At 50.8% G+C, this 21,996-nt stretch overlaps 2 protein-coding genes across 2 annotated transcripts; both read right to left on the reverse strand.

Moving 5' to 3' along the window:
- Positions 1-1,134: 1,134 nt before the first annotated feature.
- LOC123036847 lies at positions 1,135-7,925 on the reverse strand. The gene is made up of 10 exons (XM_044456326.1): positions 7,632-7,925; positions 6,923-7,102; positions 6,269-6,479; positions 5,832-5,915; positions 5,544-5,666; positions 4,494-4,648; positions 3,942-4,028; positions 2,933-3,079; positions 2,401-2,592; positions 1,135-1,682 (listed from the first exon to the last, which is right to left on the reverse strand). Exons 1-10 carry the CDS (start codon positions 7,923-7,925, stop codon positions 1,545-1,547), a joined length of 1,611 nt encoding a protein of 536 aa, XP_044312261.1. The 3' UTR covers positions 1,135-1,544.
- A 278-nt stretch (positions 7,926-8,203) lies between these two features.
- On the reverse strand, positions 8,204-19,078 carry LOC123036848. Its single transcript, XM_044456328.1, has 12 exons — positions 19,042-19,078; positions 18,588-18,778; positions 17,695-17,820; positions 17,157-17,358; positions 15,358-15,517; positions 13,903-14,017; positions 12,145-12,414; positions 11,112-11,249; positions 10,719-10,967; positions 9,247-9,423; positions 8,568-8,808; positions 8,204-8,262 (listed from the first exon to the last, which is right to left on the reverse strand). The coding sequence occupies exons 1-12, from the start codon at positions 19,076-19,078 to the stop codon at positions 8,204-8,206; spliced, it is 1,965 nt and encodes a 654-aa protein (XP_044312263.1).
- Positions 19,079-21,996: the final 2,918 nt, after the last annotated feature.

Below are 21,996 nucleotides of genomic sequence, written 5' to 3' on the forward strand. Positions count from 1 at the left end.
TGGCCAGCTGATGCATCATTCGCAGCCTTTTATGACGTGTCTGTCCAGATGCTGTAAATATTTGCATTTCCGGAGCTTCCCCTCTGGTTAGGCTTTGCATCTTGCCCCACGACACTGGGGGTACACCTGCCCCCTTCCTTGTTCTAAAAGGCCATGGCCACACTCCCAAGTGCCACCTGAAAGCTATCAGAGATGAAGCAGCTACTTTTAAAATGAAATCTTTTCCTGTGCTTCCTTGTGTCCCCACGTTGTCTGGTTTTGGAGGTCAAGTGTCAGCAAGATGTGGAAGGGAAGGGGAGAAGCACTGCAGTAGCGGAATCTGCTATTATAATTGCACAGATATGCTAGCCATTGATTTTTTAATCTGGGGAGGGGTCTTTGTCCTCCCTGGACTCCTTGCGAGAAGGGTAAGATATCAATCCAGCAAAGAAAGAAAATGGCTGGTGCAGGCAGAGAAACAACTGAAGCACAGCTCTGCTGGCTTTCTTCCTCCACTCCCACTCAGGAAAGGATCCAAGAGGCTCATTCAGGCCTCCTTGCCTTTCCCCCCTTCCCCACCAGCACTTCTGCTTCCCTCTGCGAAGAGTCCTCCTCCGAGCTGGTGACCTCAGCCTGCTCCAGTGGCGAGTCTCTGCGAGCAGAGCCCTTGGAGGCTGTCGGGTTCTTCCGTGGGAGTTTTCCCAGCTTCTCCCTCTGCTGGGCACTGACACCGTTGTCCGCTGCAGCTCCAGGGATGGCGGGTGGGGGCCTTGCAGCCGTCGGACTCATGAAAGGGAAGGACACAGACTCGAGCCTTCCCAGTTACAGGGCGTTTTTCCCAGCAGGAAACATACCGAGCTTGGAGCGGGGCGTCCCCAGTGTGCCTCTTTCTTCAGCCACGGACTCCCAGATTCCCCCAAGCCAGTGCCCTCCAGATGTGGCTGGGGGATGCTGGGGGTTGTGGTTCAACACATCTGCAGGGCAGCAGGTGGGGGAACACTGCAATGCTGGATTAGCCGACCTGTTAGCACCTACCCCCCATTCTCTGCTCTATGGGGGTCCTGCCATGGGCCTAACTGGGAGGGCTGGATGATGGGAAAAGGAGAACCAGAAAAGCAAGGCACCCAGCCAGCCAGCCCATGTGTGCCATGGAAGAGAGCAATTACCAGGCGACTGGTAATTGCCTAAGTCATCATTTAGGGGAACAAAAACCCTTTTACTTCCTAGGGGCCACTTAGCTTTCTTCAGATGCATTGGAAAAGTATCTTCCCAGGTCTCTCCTATACAGAAATGCACCCATGGCGTGATTTGGTAACACAGAGTGCATCTGCTAGGAACTGGCTTCTCTCTTTGTCTCCCCGCTTTCTGTGTGTGTCATTGTGAGATTCCCCCACTGAAGGAGCAGCTTCGCCTGCCCTGCACCTTCTCCCACAGGCCAAGGCTGAAGCCGTGCAGCTCCGCCTTGGCTTGTCCTTCAGCTTACCTGTGCCAGACTGGATCCAAGCAGGTTCAAGGGGGAGGGACCACATGAAAGACAGCTGAACCAGCCTGACATTGTGTACAGCTCACCTCCCTGCCGGGACAGTTTCGTGAATGTCCGAGTCGAGGTGCGAAGAATGTTCCTTTTTCTCGGGAGACAGGTTGCTTCTGAGCAATGGCGCATCCAGCAAGAGGCCCAAGTGCTGCTTCAGGTCTTGGGTGTTCTGTATGCAAAAGAAGGCGAGCTGAGACAAGGCAATTGGTTTTCTAGCGCCACAGTTGAACAGACAGAAGATAGAAGAGGCATTTCTTCCGGGATTCTGTAGGAAGGTGGGGACTTCTCCACTGCCTAGATGTGCGGAATGGAGAAGAGCCCAGCCCGTCACTCTGAACTCCAAAGAGGGGCTGCCATGAACATTTCCCCCAAACCCACTGCTTCCTTATTAATAGGAGCCAGGTAAAGCAGGACATCTAAGGCACTGTGGGCCCCCTTGGCCATCTGATGGGGAGGAGGAATATATTGGGGGTGTTTATATTTGTAAATATACCCTGTAGGGCAGAAACACCTTTGTGGCGCACTCCTGTGTCTGCGTACCCAGAAAAAAATCCCACAATCCCCAGCATGGCCCAACCAGGGTAGCAGAGGGGATTCTGGGAGTTGTAGGCCTTTCTTCTGTCCGGCTATGCAAAGACTGCCCCTCGGGGCTCTCTAGGGTCCCACTTCTAAGCCAATGGAACCTCAGGCATCCTCAGGGACTGCTCGGTGCTTGGACACACATCTTAGTATCTAAGTGTTTCGGGAGGCCCTCTGAAAATGTCCTAGAGTTCTCCACAGCTTTTCTTTCTGGGAAGACGGCCAGTTTTTCTTTGTGTTAGCCCGAGACAACCTGGGAATGGATGGAGAGCAGGCTGGCGTTCCTTTGTGTGCATCTGAAAAATTACCTTCTCCGTGTCTGTGGAAGGCTTCGCCTTGGCATCAGAAAGCCCGGAGAAGAGATTGATCTGCTCGTCTGCGATTGCCTCTCTCTTCAGGAAAGCCTCATTAATCATCTTCACAGCAGACTTGCTGCCCTCCAGCATCGCTGCTGACTGCAGCCTGAGGGAGAACATTTCACCCAGGCAGGTCTTGAGTGCCTTGGAGGCAAAGATAAATCGCACAGTTAAACATGCACACCCACACCCATCCCTAAGTACGTCTGATGCAAAAATGATTTCACGCAAGCAGAAATTCAGGCAAGTGCTGAGGGCAAAGGAGGGGGGAATGAGACGGATGGAGAAATGGCCAAATGACTTTTTGGTGGGGTGCACGGTACAGCGAATTCACTGTCGTCAATGGAAGGGCTTATGTTGCAGGTAAATCACGAACAGGAGATGATACACCTGGGTGGACCTGCCTCCCGTGTCCCAGTCTTTCCTGGCCAGGCCTCAGAAGCGCTGCCAAGGTGCCCACTGACAGATGGGAACAGTTCCGTACCTGGTGGAAGAGCCTCCGAAAAGCAGGGCTGGAATCGTGGCTGAGATCGCCTGCTGTGATATGGGCCAGGCTGTGGACCACGAGCAGCAGGAAGCTTCCCACACAGCGCAGGGCCTCCCTTGAAATGAAGAGCTTGTGCCCAGGATTCTGCGGGGGAAGGTGAAATGCTTGGAGGAAAACAGAAGGTGACGCAGAGTGATGCTTGGTCTTCAAGTCTCTGTGACAGGGATGGGCAACCGGTGGCCCTGGGATGGCCTCATTCATGACGCCAAAAGAGAGCAAAGGCACCCCCCAAAAGGCAGGCAAAGGGGGATCCACACTGGGGTAACATTTGCACAAGCAGAGTTATATAAAGAGGTGCAAATTCAGTAATTATGTTTATGTGGGTGGGGGGACCACACATGCAAGCTCAGCCAGGAAGACTGGAACCGAGCTGTGCACTCATCCAGCCTGCCGCCCATGGGCTGGGCAACTCCAGGACTGCTCTCCTTACCCAGGGTCCCCCTCTTTATACTGGATTTGAACTAGACAGTCTATCAAATGGAGGATGTCATCAGAGAGAGGCCCATCCCTCCGATGGAGGACTATCCGCCGCAAAGCAAGACACCTGGTTACCCTACGTACTCCATATTGTTGGTCTGCAACTCTCATGGCCCTTCCCAGCATGAAGAACGGCGGTGGGAATTTTGGTCTGACAACCTCTGGTCCTAAGTTGCCCACTCCAGTTTTTAGGCCCACTTCGGAAGAAGCTCTTCTTCCTGCCATGTCCAACCAGCCTTTCCCCCTCCTTCCCCTGCTTCACCTCCTCCCCTCCCTGTGTCATCTGCCATGCAACAGTAGCATCGGTTCCCAGACAAGGAGTTCGTGCACGGCTGGATGTTGGGCTGTGAGCTCACTGCCCTTCGTCTCCGCTTAAAAAGGGCTAAGAAACAAGCTGGTCCAAGAGGCGACACACTCCTATTGCTCCTCCCACCACGCGTGTTGGAGATTCCACCCAAGGTGACCATACCTGATAATAGAAAGAGTTTCGGAAGGCGTTCCCTGGCGCGCCACTGGGAGGGATACTGGAGGCTATGCACAGCTCAATCTCCGGGCCCTAAAAGGGAAGGAGAACACTTGGCAAGGTTCATTCAGATGTGGAGGTTCAAATGGGTGGAAATTCTACTGGGGATTGTTTTGCCTTCTAAAGGATGGGCATAGCCAGAGCTCAACCAACATCTGGATTGAAATCTACAATAAAAATGTACATCAGTCTTCTCTAACCACCAGGTTGGACCACAACTGTATAATTCCCCAGCCAGCAGAGATGTACCCAGCAAATCTTACAGGGCTCCAGGTTGGGAGAGCATGTATGCATTGAGATCTTTTAAAAGTAACTGGATCCAAAAGCAAAAATATGTTCAGGTTTAAGTCTGGAAATGTGAGCTAGGAACTTGCTCTTTAAAAATGAAGTCCAAACCAAGCCACAGGTTGTGAGCTTTGCAGAGTCTGCTCAGGAATGGCCAATCGCACCTGCTGCACAGTTGCTCTTTTGGAAAATTTCCACTCTTTGACCACTTACACCAACATGCGGCCTGAGGAATTGCAGAACAATGATGCCATATTGATAAATTACAAATTCCCTTGCAGAAAGACTTGATGCATGCAGAGGTTCGAGCTGCCCCGATTTTGGAATCATCTGAATGTCCATTATATCCTGGAAAGAGTTTGCTGCCTCTGCAAGAAAATGAAACATTAGCTGGTTCCCTTGTGCCCCGACTTGCATTTTGGCATTTTCATGCTTTGCATTGCTTGGGGGATGCACCCATCTTGCCCCCAACATTGTTCCCACCCCAAAAGCAAACCAACAAAGACAGGCATTTTTTTAAAATCTGCTTGAAGAGTAACAGCTGCATTTGATTTTGCAGGTCAAATTTGTAAATAGGTTGGAACCGTTTGAGAAGGAAGGAGCTAACGGAGAAGAAGGATGTGGTGATCAACTGACAACCGGGGAGATGGAAGTTCTTCCCGGACACTGGTGTGTTTAAGCACAGGGGGAAAATACAGTGATGGTTTTAATCTCATAGCCCATTAGGTGTGAGAATCTGGAGAAATCTCCAGGCATATTGATGTAGCACCACTAGTATTTCCACAAGCAGTGGGAAGCAAGAAAGGGCATTCCAAAGACGTCAAAGACTTCAAAACATGATCCAGTGCATGTTATTTAGTTCAGTTCTTTCTGATATGACTGCATTTATGAAGGGGGGAGGGGGAGAAAGAGAGACTGGTCTGTGGTCACCCTGGGAGGCTCACAACTGAACACAGGTTTCTCCCCTATGTAAGTCTAACGCTGTCACTGCTGCAGCACCCCCAAACTTTGCTCCCCATTTAGGCTGTGCTTGCAGAGTCCCAGGAGGATGGGGGAACACCAAGTGCTATGCAGTGTTTATATCATGAGGACAACTTGTCTGATGGTAGTAACTTTAAGGCCCCCGAAGCAAGCTGTACATGTCGGACCCACCTTCCCGCTATAGAAGAAAAGAAGAAGCTGTCCATGGTGCTGAACTGAAGTCTTTGCATACCGAAAGCAGAACGAGGAGGAAAGCGTAGCGGAGGAATTCAAAGGGTTTACCCTCTCCCGGAGGACGGACGTCGAGTAGTCCAACTGCTGCTGCACACTTCTGCATCTGGCAATTCACATCTTTCAGGAGAGCAAGGAGCTGGGAAGACAGCATCCCACCAGCATCCTTGGCATCTACACAGGCAGGAATAAATGGGTTTCTTGGCAGATTTGCCAGCCCTGTTTAGCTATCCCCACCAGCCCTGTTAGGGTGTGTCCTGGCAGACACATGAGTCTCCAATCCATCTGAAAAGTCAGACACGAGATTATGACATCAGGGCGCTCTTTTGGGGGCCTTACCAGGGAGACGAGGTCTAATCCAAGGATTCAGGAGGACAATTCGCACCGTCACCAGCAGTTCAATTTGTTTTAGGATCCTGATATCTGCAAGGGAACAGCATCAGTCTTGTTCGTGTGGTCCTGGGCAAGAATGGTCGCTGTACCAATGCTCTTCTCACCCTTCCTGTCTGAGGTAGGACCTCAGAGTGAGATATAGTGGAGCTGAGTACAGCCTGGCCTGGGTATTTGATCCACTTAGCACCGGCTCGGCACTGGCAGCATCCGATAGCCTCCAGTGTGGCTGCTGATCTGAGGAATCCGAAGCAACTCCAGCAGCCTCCCTGTTTGTGCTAACAAAGACTCAGTGGCCGCCACTGTGCACTAATTTACGACAAGGGTTACAATGACGCCCACAAAGCCATGGACAAGCCCTTCTGCCAGCTGCCAATCAGACCTACTTTCCGCCAAGAAGGATCGAATTCTCTCCTCCTCAGCCAGGCCAGGTTGGTTTTGTGAGGAGACGGCCTCAGACACTGAGGGATTTCCATCTTGTCGACTGGAGTATTTTCCTTTTTGCTCTTTCTCCATCCTCCACTTAAGCTTGCGTACATCTTGTTGAAATGCCTTGCGCAGGAAGGTCACTGTCTCTTCATGCTCTCTCATCAGTTTCTGACCAGAATAAGGGTTAGGGACACAGTCAATGCCTGTGGTTAAGCGGCACCCCCTTCATGGACCCTCTAACTGTGGATCCCAGCCTCCTCAGACCTGAGCCGGACCTCTTGGAAAGAACCTCGGAAGGCTTCCATTTGTCTATGTGGTTTGGGAGGGCCTTTGGGATAGCAGGGGTGAGTTCTCAATCAGTAGCTTGGAGGTGGTTGGTGCTGGAAGGGGAATGGGCAAGAATCCCCAGGGTCCCTCTTCCTTCCAGTTGGAGTGTTACTCCTACAGGAGAACATGCTTCATGCAACCCTCTTTTTCCCTGGGGAGCCAGCGACTGGGAGTTCCACATCTTTTCCAGTGAGCCTTTAACAATATATTTCGTCCTCAAAAGGATGAACTGCATCCCTGAATCATCTTGTTGCAACGGAAGCATTCTGCAAGTCAACTCTCACCTCCTTGGACCATTTCTGGATTTCTCCCCTTTCCAGCTGATCATGCAGTTTTGCTTTTTCCTCCAATATTCGGCCCCTGTAAGAGTTCTCCAGCTCTGAAAACTGAGCTGCATGGAAACCTTTCCACTTCTCTTTCCCTATTCTCTCCTTCTCTTCTTTTTCAAGCAGGGAACCTTCACTCTGGAAGGCACAAAACAACCAGCATGAGAGCCCTGATGGACTGCCCACAAGGGAATGCAGCTTCTGGTGGAGAAAAGGTCCTCTAACTCTGGCCTGCAGAATTAGACCTTTCAAAACCAAGAAAGGCCACTGTGTTGGAATGTCTCTCCATCACACCACCAGGTGGAATTCTAGAGGATTCTCCTCATGACCAGATACATATCTAGGCTGCAATCCTACAGACACTCCTCTGGGAGCAAGTCCCTCTAAATCCAATGGGATTTTCTCTGAGAAGACACATCTAACATTGGTCTCAATCCTTCCGAGAAGAGTCATACCTTGTTGGACTCAGTCTTCTAAAATACGGACAAGATACAAATCTAGTTACACTATGAGGACATGTAGTGCCATTAATCACCTTTCAGAAGCAGGGCAAATGCAAATGATCTTAAATATTATTTTTCAAGGATATAATTGTAAATATTAATACGTGGGCACATTTCCAGAGAAGCTTCACCATGCAGAAAAATGTCTCTTTTTGCAATCCTACCTGGGGTGGGCTGGGGTTGTCGGAGGTCTCCTTTGGGCTACCCAGGAAATTCCTCAATTGCTCTTTCATCTCTCTGGTTTTCTGCTGCCTGTGCTCCTGCAGTTGAACAGCTACCTGGGAAGCATCCTCCAGACGCTGTGATACAAAGACCAGGTTGGAAAGGACAGTAAGGCAAAACAGAAGCAGAGCAAAGACGGAAAGCATGGAGACACAAAAGCCGAGCCTTCCGTCATCAAGGCCAGTGGGAACCTTCGCACTTAGCACAGTTCCTTTTGTGTCACTCCAAGCCACCATTCCGGGAATGGATATTTTGGCTTGCCTTTGTAAAGCTGTACTCTGCCTTTGGGGCAGCAGCTGTGCAGAGCAACTTATGAGAAGGACATGCTATGCTAAAATCGAGGTCAGTTCTTAAACAGGAAAGCCATGTAAAAACCTTTAGGAACAGAAACAAAGCTTTCCCCAGACAGAGATGTGATCCTCATGTTCATAAATGCCGGCAGCAACGACGCGTGTTGCTAAGCCTCCCTAGGGGAGGAAGGCTAGCAGACGGGGCCACCACTCACGAGGTCCCTCTACGCATGGCCCAGATAGCCATAACCTGCTGGAGGAGAAGTGGCAGGGCCCTGAAGACCTGGGCAGCAGAGAGAACGAGCCCCGTGTTCTCACGGTCTTCCGCACGATGGCGAGACGCACCAGGTCTCCATTTCCAGTACGATAGTATTTCCTAAAGCAGTGGCTAAAGTGCAATTTATGCAAACCAGTGTCCCCTTTCTGGGGAGCAGCCACCCTGCCCTTGCCGGCCCGAGGTTACTCCCTTGCACCCTCTGGCCAGGGCGGGCCAGCCGGCAGTCCCCAGCCCTGGCCGGTGCTTCCAGGTTGGCAGGTGCGCTGGCTGATTTGAGCAATGAGCATGTGTCTTGGCTCCTTCAGTGCCACCTCTCGTGGCCTTCGTGCCCCTCAGCCCTGGACGGTGTGGGCAGCAGCTGGGCACCTGTCGTTCTGCAGTCCCCTTGTCGGAGGGCTGAGCCCCCAGCATCCGGACCATCTCCTGGAGCTGCCTCTCCCTCAGCCGGAGCATCCGTGCAGCTTGCTGCAGCTCCAGCAGCAAGCGCCTGCACCCCTTCCGCGCCTCCACCAGCTGCGCGACAGCATCCATGTCGTCATCCTCCAGCGGCTCCTGAAGCATGAAAAGGCCTGGATTCAGGATGGTCCCAGCCTCTCTGGATTAAGCCTAGAAGAGAGCCCTGCTGGATTATACCAAGAGCCTAGCCCAGCCTCCTGCCTCCGACAGTGGCCAGCCTGCTCGGAATGCATAGAAAGCTTCCTTGCCCGGTCATTCAGCCCCAGCACCTGGAGAGACGCTACCTCTGAACAAATTCCTATGGCAGCCCTGGGTGTTGCCAGAGATTTGCATTTGTGAGAACCACCGAGAGGTACTACAAAAAATATCAAGAAGCCCTCAAGCCAGCCTTCCCCAATCTGGTGCCCTCCGGCCATGTTGGACTGCAGTTCCCATCAGCAGGAATGATGGAGCCCATGCACGACAGATATGGAAGGCACCGGGCTGGGGGAGGCTGCGTGCTGCCAAATTGCACAAAGAGAGAAATGTCCTCACGTCCAGGACCCCTGGGGCCGTCGGACCCGCGATCTGGAGCGCGAGGCCACCGGCGAGGACAAGGACCGCTTGGCGCAGGTGCCTCTGAGTTAGCAGGAAATACGTCACGTGCTCAGCAGGGAGTCCAGCGAGCCTCTCTGCAGCCTCCTGCATCACTTCCCTTTCTTTGGCCTCCACCTGGAGAGAGAGGACACATGGGGAAGCCTTTGAAGACGCTTGTTTCCAACCACACGCAGAGCGTGGAAGACGCTAGCACGGAGGTCTTGGGTCACTTTTAGCCTGGGTAGAGGCCTTCCGCTGGGAGCAAGGACACAGCCAGCAAGCCCACAATACCCAAAGTATGTTTTAGCAGCCAAGTAACGGAGCCTTAGGAAAACCGTTGTAACCTTTTGAGACATGAGGCTCTTTACCCATCACCTTACCAAGGGTTTTTCCTCCAGATTATTTGCATTAAAACCATTTCCTTTTCACATTTGAGTGTGTGTGCAGAAGAATCTTTTCCCACCCCTCTGTACATTTCATTATACGTCCACAAGTTTGCATGGTGTTATTGTAGTGCTGTGAAACTACACACAAAACTTTCTTCCCTTTCCAGATCAGGCAACACTTTCCTTGATCTAAAACCAGGCACAGAAACATTTAGAAGGCACTGAAAGAGGGTAACATGCAATGCCAAGCAAATGGGCTGTTGGGGGGGGGGTCCCCTACCCTTCTTCCAAGCAGATTGCTCCCAATTGCAGTCCTCTAAAATGCTTCTTAGTTTTGAAAAAACAAAAACAAAACACAATGAAAACAAAACTCATAATCTACACAAATAGAAAACAATATAAATAGTAAAATTATTATTATCATCATCCGTTATCAACAATAACAATTGTCTCATTAATAATAATAATAATAATAATTGATGATGATAATGAAACAATACAATAACAGCAGTGCTATCTTCCATCAGGACCAACAGATACATGATACTTAGTATAAAATCATTTATTCATCCAGGCAGCTTCCACTTCCCTTCCAAAATGGCAGTGCCCCTTGTGAGGGCACATACCCATTTCCCTGTCCTAAAACGTATTCAGTATATGTTCTCCAAATATCATCAGAATTATTTTTACTTATCCAGCCCTTTTTCAACTTAATGTCGTAAGTTACCTTATTGTTAGTAGCTATATTCCAAACTCATTTATTTAATAGTCACATTTTACTTTCCACTTTCTTGCTATCATTAATCTTACTACTGTTACCAAATGTGCCATCCGGTCTTTAATATTTTGTCTTTGTGGTGGTAAAGCTGGCCAGTTAGGCTGGCTTTGTGAAACAAAAGAGGAATATTGCAGAGGTCTTTATAGTGAAACCTTACAGTTGGGAAGGAACACCTGGGTACCAGCCAGCAAATCTAGCACAGTTGCAGTACCTGGAGCCCCAGTCCCTGGGAATAGGTGGGATATGCGTAATAATGATAATAATACCTTCTCCTCTATCTGTGCCTGCAGCTCCATTTGGATCTGGACTCGCAGCTTCCTCAGATCAGCCTCCTCCCTTCCTCTGAAGCAGGCACGTGGATCCCCGTCCGCTTGGCGCTCTTGGATGAAGTTCACAGCTTTCTCCACCTGCTCTGCTTCTGCTGACTGGGCCACATCCCAGGCCACGGTTTCCCCCGTGACTTGGTAGCATAAGCTGTCCAGAGCCTGCAGCACATCTTCAGGGCAAGTTCGTCTCTGGAAGCACAAGGTGGAGAAACGTACATCGATGTTAACAGAAGCATCGCTGGTGAAGGAGCTGCTACTGACCAAAGTCTGTTAAGGGAATGAAGGCAGAACATGCACGAGCGACAAAATCGCCCCGGGAGAGTTTGGATGTACCTGGAAGCGGCTGTAACAGTCCAGAACTCGGTATGTCCACACTTGCTTTGCAGCTTCTTCCTTCAGCATCTTGACTGCAGCAGTTCTCATTCTCTGAGCTACCAAGCCTGCACCGAATTTGCCCTCCAGGTGTGTTTCCTGTGAAGCACAGGTATTGTTAGTGGGTGGCCCACCAGAAGTGGAGTCCTGCATGTCCGGGGGACCATCTGCCTGCTCACTCGCTGCCCAGGGGCACCTGCTGAACTAAAGGTGCAGGGGCTCTGATAGTCTCCACTGCATCCAGCCCCCAAAGTAGCTGGTCTTTCGCCTCCCCCTGCACCCGGTCTGCTGCACCCGCCACCTTCGCCTGGCTGCAAGCGAGGGCATGGAGACACAACAAAGATCAAGAGGAGCCCTGTTGCACAAGCGTGCACGCGCGCGCGTGCGCACACACACACACGAGACCAGAATCTGGCACCCCCTTGCCATTCCTTGAGAAGACCCTCCTGCTTAGAGTGTTCGACCTTTTAGGAGCGTGCAAAAGCAACGCACCCCTTTCTCTCCTCTGCGCCCTCACCTCTTCTTCTCCAATACTTCCCTCCCCACTCTCCCCGCACAGACATGGTTCCCACCACTTCCTCCGTTTCACTGCAAAAGGGCTGGCCCCACAGAGAGGGGACTTAATGTCTAGTCCAAGTCCTCCTTTGTGTAATCCAAACCCTCACGTTCAGGTTCCACTCTCGGAAACACCAGTCTCCTCCGGTATTTTTTTTAACTTGAAGAAATTTTCTTTTATGACTGCCCCTGAGTGAACGGTTTTGGAAGGGCAGAGTGGTTGGCGTTTTGCCTAAGCTTGGGGCAAACTGGGGCTTGCAGATTTCAGACAGCCCTCTGTAATTCGAGAACTACCCGAATCCTGCCTGCACCACCAAATGCACCCATGCCAGCCTGCTACAGGTGAACCCACGTCCTTTTCCCCAGAAAGGGAACAGAGAGAAGGCAGTGAGACACCTGCAGAGCGGAGAGCCACAGGTGCCTTCCCACTCCAACTCACGCTCCTCTCCGCTGCCACAGGGGCTCTAGGGTCGGCGTGTTCTCTCTGCAGATGGGCATGAAGCAACACGAGGAGCTGCAGGGTTTCGTCTAGAGAGAACAAGGCACCCCCTTTGAGCACCACTTGATCAGGATCGAGTCCAACACAAGTAATTTCTTCCTGCTGCTGCTGGACGAGGTCTTCTTCAGCATGCCGGTGATGCTCAGCCAGTTCTAACAGGAGGGATTCCCACTCCTGGGCTACTTCCAAGTTCTGGCTGTGTGCCATTCCCTGGAAAAATGACAATAGGAATCCCATGAGGATATGGGGCAGTGCAAAGGTGGTGTCAAAGGGGACCCGGTCCATATCCCACCCGCAAAAGCATCCTGGAGTTGCTGCTTCTCTTCCTTGCAATGAGGTCGTTCGCCTGCTTCTGTCCAGGAAAGGAGGGCTGCTTAATGCACCAAACCCTCCTCCCTCGGACGCTGCTCTGTCTTGGCACGGACAGAATGTTCTGCATCTCAGCGGTGTTGGGCAAAAGGAACGGTGCGAGGCTGCAGGACTGCACAGCCTGGCTCCTTCCCCTTTTGTGCGCCAGCTACTCACATATTATTTAGCCAAGGAAAATAACATACGCTTGGTACCCAGAGCCAGAGCCACGAGTTGGAATGTCCAGGCACCTGCCAAGGGCCCACTGCCCATCCCAGCATGAATGTGCTCCTCCCCCTCTAACCCCTTGCAGCCTGCTTGCTCTCCGGCCCCTTCTCTGGCTCGGCAACGGAGGGAGTGAGAAGCAGACGACGCCAAGACGGCCGAGCTCCCCAGCCCTCTGCCTGCCAAGCAAGCCCGTGATGGCCACGATGGGAAAGAGGACGCACAGCTGGTGGCCCTGGTGCTAGGAAGGCCACCTTGGCTGGGGCCCTCCAAAACCGAAGAATGAATGGACGGAGCACCAGAGCGACAAGGGAGATGCCATGTTAGATGCGGGGCTGCATTTAACAGGTCTTGGTGCTGTTTGGTTTTGCTAAACTGCCTTTGCTAAATCTCCTCCAGTCAGAGCAGGGACACCAACGGAGCGCTGCCTTTAACTTCTGTGTCTTGCAGCACAGCCCTGTCCCCAGTCTGGGCCCCAGGACAATTTAACAAACCGAAGAATCAGACACGTGTAATCTAGTCACGTCGAATGCCTCACATCATCTGGTCCTGCAATGTTCCCCTCCACCATTTTCAATGTCTTTCTCTGTACTCATGAATGTGTATATATGTGTATATATTTAGCTAGAGAAATGTAGGTATGGCTAATTTGCTAATTAACATCGCCTCCATCTGATGAAGTTGGCTCTGGGCCCTGGGAATGTTTGCCACACCAAAGCTGCTCCTCCCCATTGTGCCAAAGGGCTGTCAAATTTGCAGCAAGATTTGCTGTTGTTACACAGAGTTCTGAAATGGGAACAGATAACCTGGTCAGGTAAGAGAGGACTAGACACAGGACCCTTTTGTTCACAGGAGGGGTCCTCAGTTTTGCAAAAATGGGAAAAAAACCTTCGCTGCCTCAATTTCATTAATTCATGGATCACATATTGTTAAACCCAGTCCCTGGCTTTTCTCCAAGGAGCCCAGAGCAAGGGAGATGGTACTTCCCCTCATTTTAGTCCCACAACAACCCTGCTGATGTCCCAGAGTCCTCCAGTGAGCTTCTGAGCCAAATGGGGCCTGGAGCTCAGGGTCCAACCCTCATCACTACACCACACCGGCTCCCATCAAAGGAGTCTCTCTCACCAGGTTCCTCTTGTGCTTGGATGATTCATGAAGGCAAGAGATCATGTTAATTTCCTCTGCCAGCAAGGAGAGCTGCAGGTGCACCATTTCACTGGCATGTTTCTCCAAAAACATCCTGTCCCAATCAGAGCACAATCATATCAGAAGAAATCAGTGTATTTATAAACCACTTCTGTGGAAAGAAGACGACCAGAACCTCCAGCTACGAAAATGGGGTAGACAAATTGCTGGACACAGAAAAGCATTACTTATAATCCTCCATGGCCAATCTCTTCCCTTCCCACCCCCATCTTAAAGCTTTCCTCCCTCTGTCATGTCCCCCAGCTGCTGAAATCCCCATTGCAAGCTCCTTGGGGCAGGAGCTGCAGGTTTCTTGTATTGTTTTGTTTTTAGCTTAGGTGCTGAGGACAATGGAGTAGAAAGAATAATAGTAATGGCTTTAAGCAGGCCAATTAATCCAATAACCACAGATTCGGTTCCTGTGCAGGAGTTCAAATTGGCTCCCTTACAGAAAACTAATTTAGTCATCTTGACCCATTTCTCAAGAAGAATGCTTGCATCTACCGCACAGGTAAAATTGATTATAACAGACCAGACACATTTCTAGTGAACAGCCTTCCTGCAACAAGAGCTGCTATAAGGCCATTGCCAGGTATTTCACACATCTGAGAATGAGAAAATTGATGGCTCCAGCCTTGGAAAAGAATAGCGTGTGGCTGAAATTCAGGACAATTTCTCTTGTCCAGGTTTTTTCACAGACGCAAGAAAAGAGTCTGTTTTGACACTGGCCCTGCTGTATATTAGGAAAGTGATGATTGTTCTCCATAGGTGTAGCATAATGAGGAAATTTCAAATAATGGTGGGTGATCCTTACTCCAAAGAGGACTGGCAATGGAGTGCCATCCGAGTAAGCAATGGGAACACCAAGGAAAATAATCATTGTGGTAATTCCTGAAAGGAATATTCTTAGATACTGAAAAAGCACAGCAGGCAGAAGTGCCCCATCAACCGACATCAAAAGGGCGACTGTGTTGGCACCTCATGGACCCCAGTGGAGAAGGCATTGCACCATCAAGGGGCCACCCCAAAGAAGGCCCTTTGTTGCCAGTTCGGTGCTGCATGACCCATGATCCCTGTGCCCGGACACTCCTGCAGTCCTCGGTCTGTGGATCAGCATGAGGAGTGCTGGCACTTCCAAACAGATCAGGCCAGCGAAGAAAGAATACCGTGGAAGCTCTTCTGGGGATGAATTCTCCCCATTTCCCAGCACTTCAAGCCAGAAGTGTCACTGCTGCTGTTAGGACCGGGAACCCTCCAGCTGTGCCAGACTACAACTCCCAGCATGCCCCAGCCAGCACGGGGGAAAGCTCCTTCAGGATTGTCCCCGCTGCACTGCTTTCATCCCCTCAAATGCAAGCTGGGCGCCAAGCACAATCTCCCTCTGCCCCGTCTCACCTGTTCTGGACTTCTTGCGGGAGCTGGGAGTGATCCGCTGTGGGCCAAGCAGGTGGTGCTGGGGGGATGACCGCAGGGGGAGCCACATCCTGACTTGTAGCAGTCCTGAGAGGCTCGCCGGGAGCCTCAGACACCTTCAAAGTGCTTCTGGAGGAGGAGCCTTCAAGGAGAGCGAGAAGCACCACAAGGGTTCCTAGAGAGAACTGTCAGGGTACGCTGCTTCTTGGGCGGCTTTTGCCGGCACAAGAGTGCAGGGGTGGAGACAGAGGAGGGTGGGGAACCCCAGGCCCGGGGACCAACGATGGCCCACCATAGCTCCTTGGCCCACCAAGGTCCCACCGGCTTTCCTCCAAGGAGCAGGCTGTCCAGCCACCCCAACCCTTAAGGACTGTGATGGACTGCAGGAAACCGTTCCAGATCGTCTGTGAGGGCTTGCCTTAGCACCGCAGCTCTGTTCCGGCTTCCTTTGAGATTTGATTCACCCATTCGCCAAGTGGCGTGGTGGGTGAAGAGCACTGAAGCCCACCATGGGAGCGGGAAGGGCAGGTGGTGGCCACAACGAGGCATTTGAAGCTGCTCTTGACTGTGTCAACAGATCCCAAAGGACCTCTTCCCAGCCTCCCTGCTTCCCCAGCCCCAGCCTCCCGATGTCTAACTATGGGAGACCCAGTGAGGTGAGTGATGTAGCTAAAAGTCTGTTGTCTGTCGGGCCGCAATGGGTCAGACACGGCTTCGCGACTAACAACAACACCCCTCTTTATACATTCATATGTTCAGCGGCAGGGAAAAATTAAAGGGTTGCTATGGATTTTCTGGCTGCTGAGTGGAGGATGAAAATTCTGCAGTAACGGTGTCTGACTTAATTGAGAGGGGAATTAATGCATCTGCTGCAGTTTGGATGCTGTGTTTATACATCTCCAAATTAAAATCCTGAACTCTGTGTGTGTGCATGCACTTGTGCACAGGAGCAGCGGGGAGGGAGTGTGAGAAAGGCGAGGGTGCAGCCCAGTGGCTGGTTGTGTGTGCCGCTCAGCACGGCAATTATCCCGAGCTGGAGAGCAGCCAGGCCACACGGGAGGAAAAGCAGAGGCAGAGTCACAGTCCAAATGGAGTGGCTTTTTCCCAGGCCTAAATCAGCAGAAAGCGCTCGGAGCAGCTGTGGAGACAAAGGGGCTTCAACATTGTTTTTTAATGTGGTTTTATGCCTCGTTGTTTTTAACGTGATGCCTGCTTTTAGTTGTCTTGCTGTACGCTACCCTGAAAAGCCAGGATATTAATAAATAAAACATCTGTTAGCCACGTGTCCTCAACGTGGCATCAGATGGATTTAATCCGGTCTGTGCTATTCAGATTATTTGATTTTCGTGCCCATATTTCCCCATAGCTGGAGCTCTTAGGGCAGTTTGTGACACTTGCCTGAAGCCAGAAGGCCAGGACAGCACCTGTGGGTGCAGCTTGGCTATTTCTTTACTTGGGAGCTGGGGGTGTTTTTTCTTCCTCTGCTTCCGTGGGGATCTGCCCTGGGCCCCCCCTGCAGCCGAAGAAAGGATGCTATGGACTCCCTGCCATTTAGAGGAAGGAAGCTGCTGAATGAGAAGGTTTAGCCCCCTCACATTTGTGTGCGGTGGTCCCGATCCAGGTGGGGGACCAGTGCACTCACCCTGAAGTAGACAAAGTTAGGATCAGTGACAACCTATGCATTTAAAAGCTGGGGCCCAAATTATCCCACATTCCTACACACAATATGGATTCTACGATTCCTCCGTAGTTGTTCCTTCTAAAAGCACTGGAAGCCATACCTTCTCCTAATCCCAGACCCAGAAGGATCTCAGGGCATGAGGCTCCCCTTCTGTTGTCCTCCAAAGCTTGGACCACTGACTTGAGCAAGGGGATCAATTTCCGATGGACGACCTCCCAGCTCCCACGGGGGCCTCCAGCCACGTTGTAGAACCAGTCGCCCGGATAGTTCACGAAACACTGGGGTGATCTGGACAGAAGGTCCTCAAACACAGAAGAGAAATAAGCTTCAGCAAACTTTTGCCAGGTGTTTTCTCCAGGAACCACTCCCAGAAGTCACCTCGAAAGCAGAGATTAAAATGTGTGAACGAATCTCAATCTGGGGGAAGCCATATGGGGCGTGTGGTCACTGCTTGCTGGATGGACTTCCTAGATCAGCTTTCTCCAAGCTGATGCCTCCAGATATTTTGGACTGGCTAGGAATGATGGGTTTTGCTGTCTAACGCCTCCAGAGGGCACCCGCATAAGGAAGGTTATTTTAGACCCACCTAGTGAAAAGTCTGTTTCCATTCTGCCCCTTGGGTTCAGGGGACCCCATACCTTCGCCTGCAGGGCCAGCGTATCTGACAGGTATCGGAGGTATTCAAGCTGGCTGCACGCACTGTGCACAGAGGCCTGCTCCTTTCCCACGCACTCCTGGAATTCAGTCACAAGATGCAGCATTGTCTGGAAGAAATTAAAAAAACCAGCTTTGCACATGGGCCTATTTTACTCCTGCAAAAATCGGAATGGGGAGAGGGAACTTGGGTTTGGCTTTTGGGAAGCAGCTATTTTTTTTTTTTTTTTTTTAGAAAAATCTCCACTCCTGTGCATGGGGGAACATGTGCATTATGTATCAACATCACCACCTGCACCTCCAACAACACAGGTTCCCTTTGCAACTCTTTCCCCTTCTCCTGCTTCCAGATGGTTCCTCATATTTCTGCTGGACTTTGGCTAGACATTTCTTTAAGTCAAAAGCCCTTTAAAAACAGAAAACTGTTATCTGGAAGCAGAGGCAACCTGGTCATAGCTTTCCCTATTTCTATTTAAATTCTAGGAATTATTTCTAAATGTGCATTTACACATACAGGCCACCTCACGGAGATTTCATGCGAATCTTCTGCCCTCTTTTGGAGAAATACATTTTCTTTTTTAAAGGAAAATGCAAAGTGATTTTGTATTATTGCCGTCTGTTGAAAGTGAACTTGAGGATTATGTTAATAAACAGCTAGGTGCAAAATCTTCACAACCAGCATGCAATGCTGCAAGCCTATATATGCCTGCTCAGGAGTAAGCTCAACTGGAAAGAAGGAGACTTACTGTTGAGCAGACATGGACAGGAATGTCCTTTACGTTGACTAGCACCAACCTTGATCCTCAACACCCAAGAGGAGCCATTTCAATCTATGGACAGGAATATAGGAACCCTTCCGAGGGATCTGCTGACCCACCTTTCTGGATTTATCTTTGATGGCCTCCTCGGTGCGAAGGCTACTGCCCCACTGACGCGCCACTTCCTTCACCTGCATCTGGAGCCGTCCTTCCTCCAGTAGCACCTTTTGAATAAACTGCATCAGCCTCTCCAGAACCTTCCTGAGGAGGAGCCGAAGCCGGTCTTCCTGGTCTCTCTCATCCTTGTCCACTGCAGCCACCAAACACAACCTTCTTAGGAGGGGACAGTATTAGAAGCTCAGCTGACAAAGCTGCCCGTGGAGCTTCGCTGGGAAGCCGCTGCTTAACGGCCCATCCTGATGTGCGGATGGCACTGGTGGTCCTTGTTTTAACCCTTGATATGCTGGGGAGTTAATACCTGCATCGTGCATGCAAGAATGATGATGGAGCAGACTGGCAGAGCTCCTGCAGGTGTGCTTTGGTGTCCAAAGCACACGTGCAGCGTTTCTTTACCTCTTGTTCGGAGGGATTGCTCCGAGTCCCCCGTCATGGTCAGGACTGTGCTGGCTCTCCTGTGGGTCTCCTGGGCAGCAGACTCTTCGAGGGCGTGACAGATGTCCTCAACTGGCTTCAATTTCTCCCTGTACCTTAGCTGCAGGAAGGAAATAGGAAGAGCATTCCAAGAAATGACACTGAGCTTCTGAGCAGGAGTGGGAAGTGAGAGGGGAAGGGCTGGGGAGCCCCTGTTGGGCCTGCAGACGGTGATCTGTTTGATCCCACACAGCATCTCCAGGTGGCTAGGAAAGTACCCTGCTTGCAACCCCAGGGAGCTGCTGCCAGTGCGTGCTGACAACACTAGCCAGATAGACAAAATGCTGCCTGCTTTTGCATGTGAAGTATTTATCATGCTCTTGTGATTCCTTCCCCTTTAGCCATTGTCATGATCCTTCTACATCCTTCTGTTTTTTCATATCCATAGCACTTTGTGCAACTATTCCCTCTTTTCTCACTAAATGAATGTTCTACAAGAGGGAAGAAGGAGTGGGAAATTCAGGTAGATTACAAAGGGAAGACAATTCATCACTAAAAGCTTGCGAGGTAAGCAGGACTATTTCACGATCAAAGCCTCTCTTGGAAATACTCTGTTTACAGAAGATAGAGTTGCACCCAGAACCTTTTTCATTTTGCCTGCGTTGGCTGCATCTAAGATATCCAGTTGTAAAAATTCCAGCTCTTTAAAGAGCTCTCCTTCTTTTTGCCGTTGGCCATGCCAGTATGTTCGCTTGGCTGTTATCTCCTTGTCCAAAGCAGCCAGCTGGAAAACAAAAACAAAACTTTCCTTTAGCAGGTTGTGAACCTCAGGAGGAATTTGGAAAACAAGGAATGCTCTGTTAAAAAAATGGGTGGGTAGGTCTTACCAGATCTGGGTCGGTATCTCCTCTCGGTAAACTCCCCAAGATCTGGACAACAGGAATGACAGAATTTGTCCAAGGGCTGATCTGAGCCCCAATCACTGGACCCATCTCACCAGTTATGGGATCGATGGTTCTGAAGCCAACCGCAAGAGGAACGAGGCCTGCAAGTTGCCAAAGGAGAACATTGGCTTTGGAGCAAAGCAGGTGAGACACCTCTCCAAAAGCCAGAACCCAGACCACTGGGCAAAGTGTGGGGTTCTCTGACAGGAAGAAGACACCACTAAACCAGCCCCACTAACTCCCACCACAACTACGAGGAGTAGAAGGTGCCCAGGCTGAGATCAGGTTGGCCTCACAGCCCCACTAACTTCCACCACAACTACGAGGAGTAGAAGGTGCCCAGGCTGAGATCAGGCTGAGACCCTACCTTTCCCATCAGCGTCTTCTACGGTCCCAGCCAGTGGGACTGGTTGCCCTGTTTTCCAGTCACCTTCCAAACCTAGGATGGGCACCATCAGTCCAGAGCCACCAGGATCCGGGATCTTCATCCCAAACACAGCAGGGAGCCAAAGGTCTGTGCCAGGATACTTGATCATTCCTAATTTGGTTTTAACAACAACAAAGACATTGGAGTCAGAACCATATAAAGACTAACAAATGTGCACCCATCAGCAAATTGCTTAACCATTATGTTTTGGTAAAAGTTCACTGCTTAATTTTTATGCTTTGCTTCAGTGATGAAAAGTTTGTTACCTTTGTTCAAAGACTATGCAATCCTATGCAAGCTGAGACAGAGAGAAGGACTTTTTCTGTCTAAACGTGCACAGGATTGCACTCTAATGGCCAAATGGGTTGAGAATGGAAGAAAAATGCAATCCTTTCTCAACAGTTTTGCTGCTGAGGAAAGTTACACTGGGAATTTGGTAGGGGAACAAAACAGGAGCTCCTGTTACCACTGAGAGGGAAACAAAGTTGTGTCGCTACTTTTAGACATGGGAAGGCAGGATTGAATCTGGTGTCATCTGAAGGGAGAATATCTGAACATTCAAAATGTGTTGCTCGGCCTGAGAGGTGGTGTGCTGGCCACACAGCTGAACGGCCAGAGGACTCTGACCGGACCAAATATTAGGAGCTGTTGAGCGATATCTGGGGAAGTCCATCTGGAGAGCTCTGCGTGAGGAACCACCCTCTGGAGGGGTCTTTGTGAGGGGCTGGGAGCCTGAGGAAGACCTCAGCCAGGATGAAGAGCATCTGCGAGACCTGGAGGCCAAGCTGAGCACCCAAGAGAGCACCTGCACGCACGTTACATGCCATCACCTGACGCACTTCCATCCAGACACCTACCCAGCTTTCCACCAGTGCTCTTGAGACTCAACGCACGCGCTTGCTGGTTTTCCAGGCTTCGTAGCCAGAACATTGAATAAGCCAGCTTCTGGGAGAGGGCTGTGATCATGTCCTCTTCTGCGGCTTTGAGGGCTTGGAGCCCATCTCCAGCAGGGCAGAGGTCCCCGCAGAAGGAGTCCTTATACTCCCTTAGAGCTCTGAGCACAAGGATCTGAGTGAGAACTACGTTGGCTTCCAGGACTGCCCAGTAACCCCCCGCATGGGGGACCATCTTGTCTTGCTGAAGGCAAATGCCCTGCACACGCGCCATCTTCCCACTCAGCGGTTCGATAAAGGAATCTCCAATAAGCAGGAGGTTTTCTGAAGGCCCCTGGAAGCCCCCCAGTGGAATGACATCTCCTGCATTCAGAGAACAGCAAAAAGGGTTAATTCGGACCTTTGTGCTCCAACCTCAGGCTTTGTCCCACTTCAGTGGCATTAAAACCTTTAGTCTTAAGGTTTGCTACCTTAAGATAGTTTGTTTCCAATGTGGTTCCCCACAAAGTATGGAGCAAAACTCACCCACATTTACGGAAAGCCCACCAAAGCCATGCACTCCCTCTGATTGTGTCATGTTGGGGGGCCCATGCTTTGCTCACTCCAGCCCTCAGGAGCAGCTAAGGATCTCTGGGTACAGGTCTTGCTGGCAGGTGGCCAGTTTGATCTCTTT

The sequence above is a fragment of the Varanus komodoensis genome, unplaced genomic scaffold (genome assembly GCF_004798865.1).
Source record: "Varanus komodoensis strain SLA01 unplaced genomic scaffold, ASM479886v1 scaffold83, whole genome shotgun sequence".
Classification (NCBI taxonomy): Eukaryota; Metazoa; Chordata; class Lepidosauria; order Squamata; family Varanidae; genus Varanus; species Varanus komodoensis.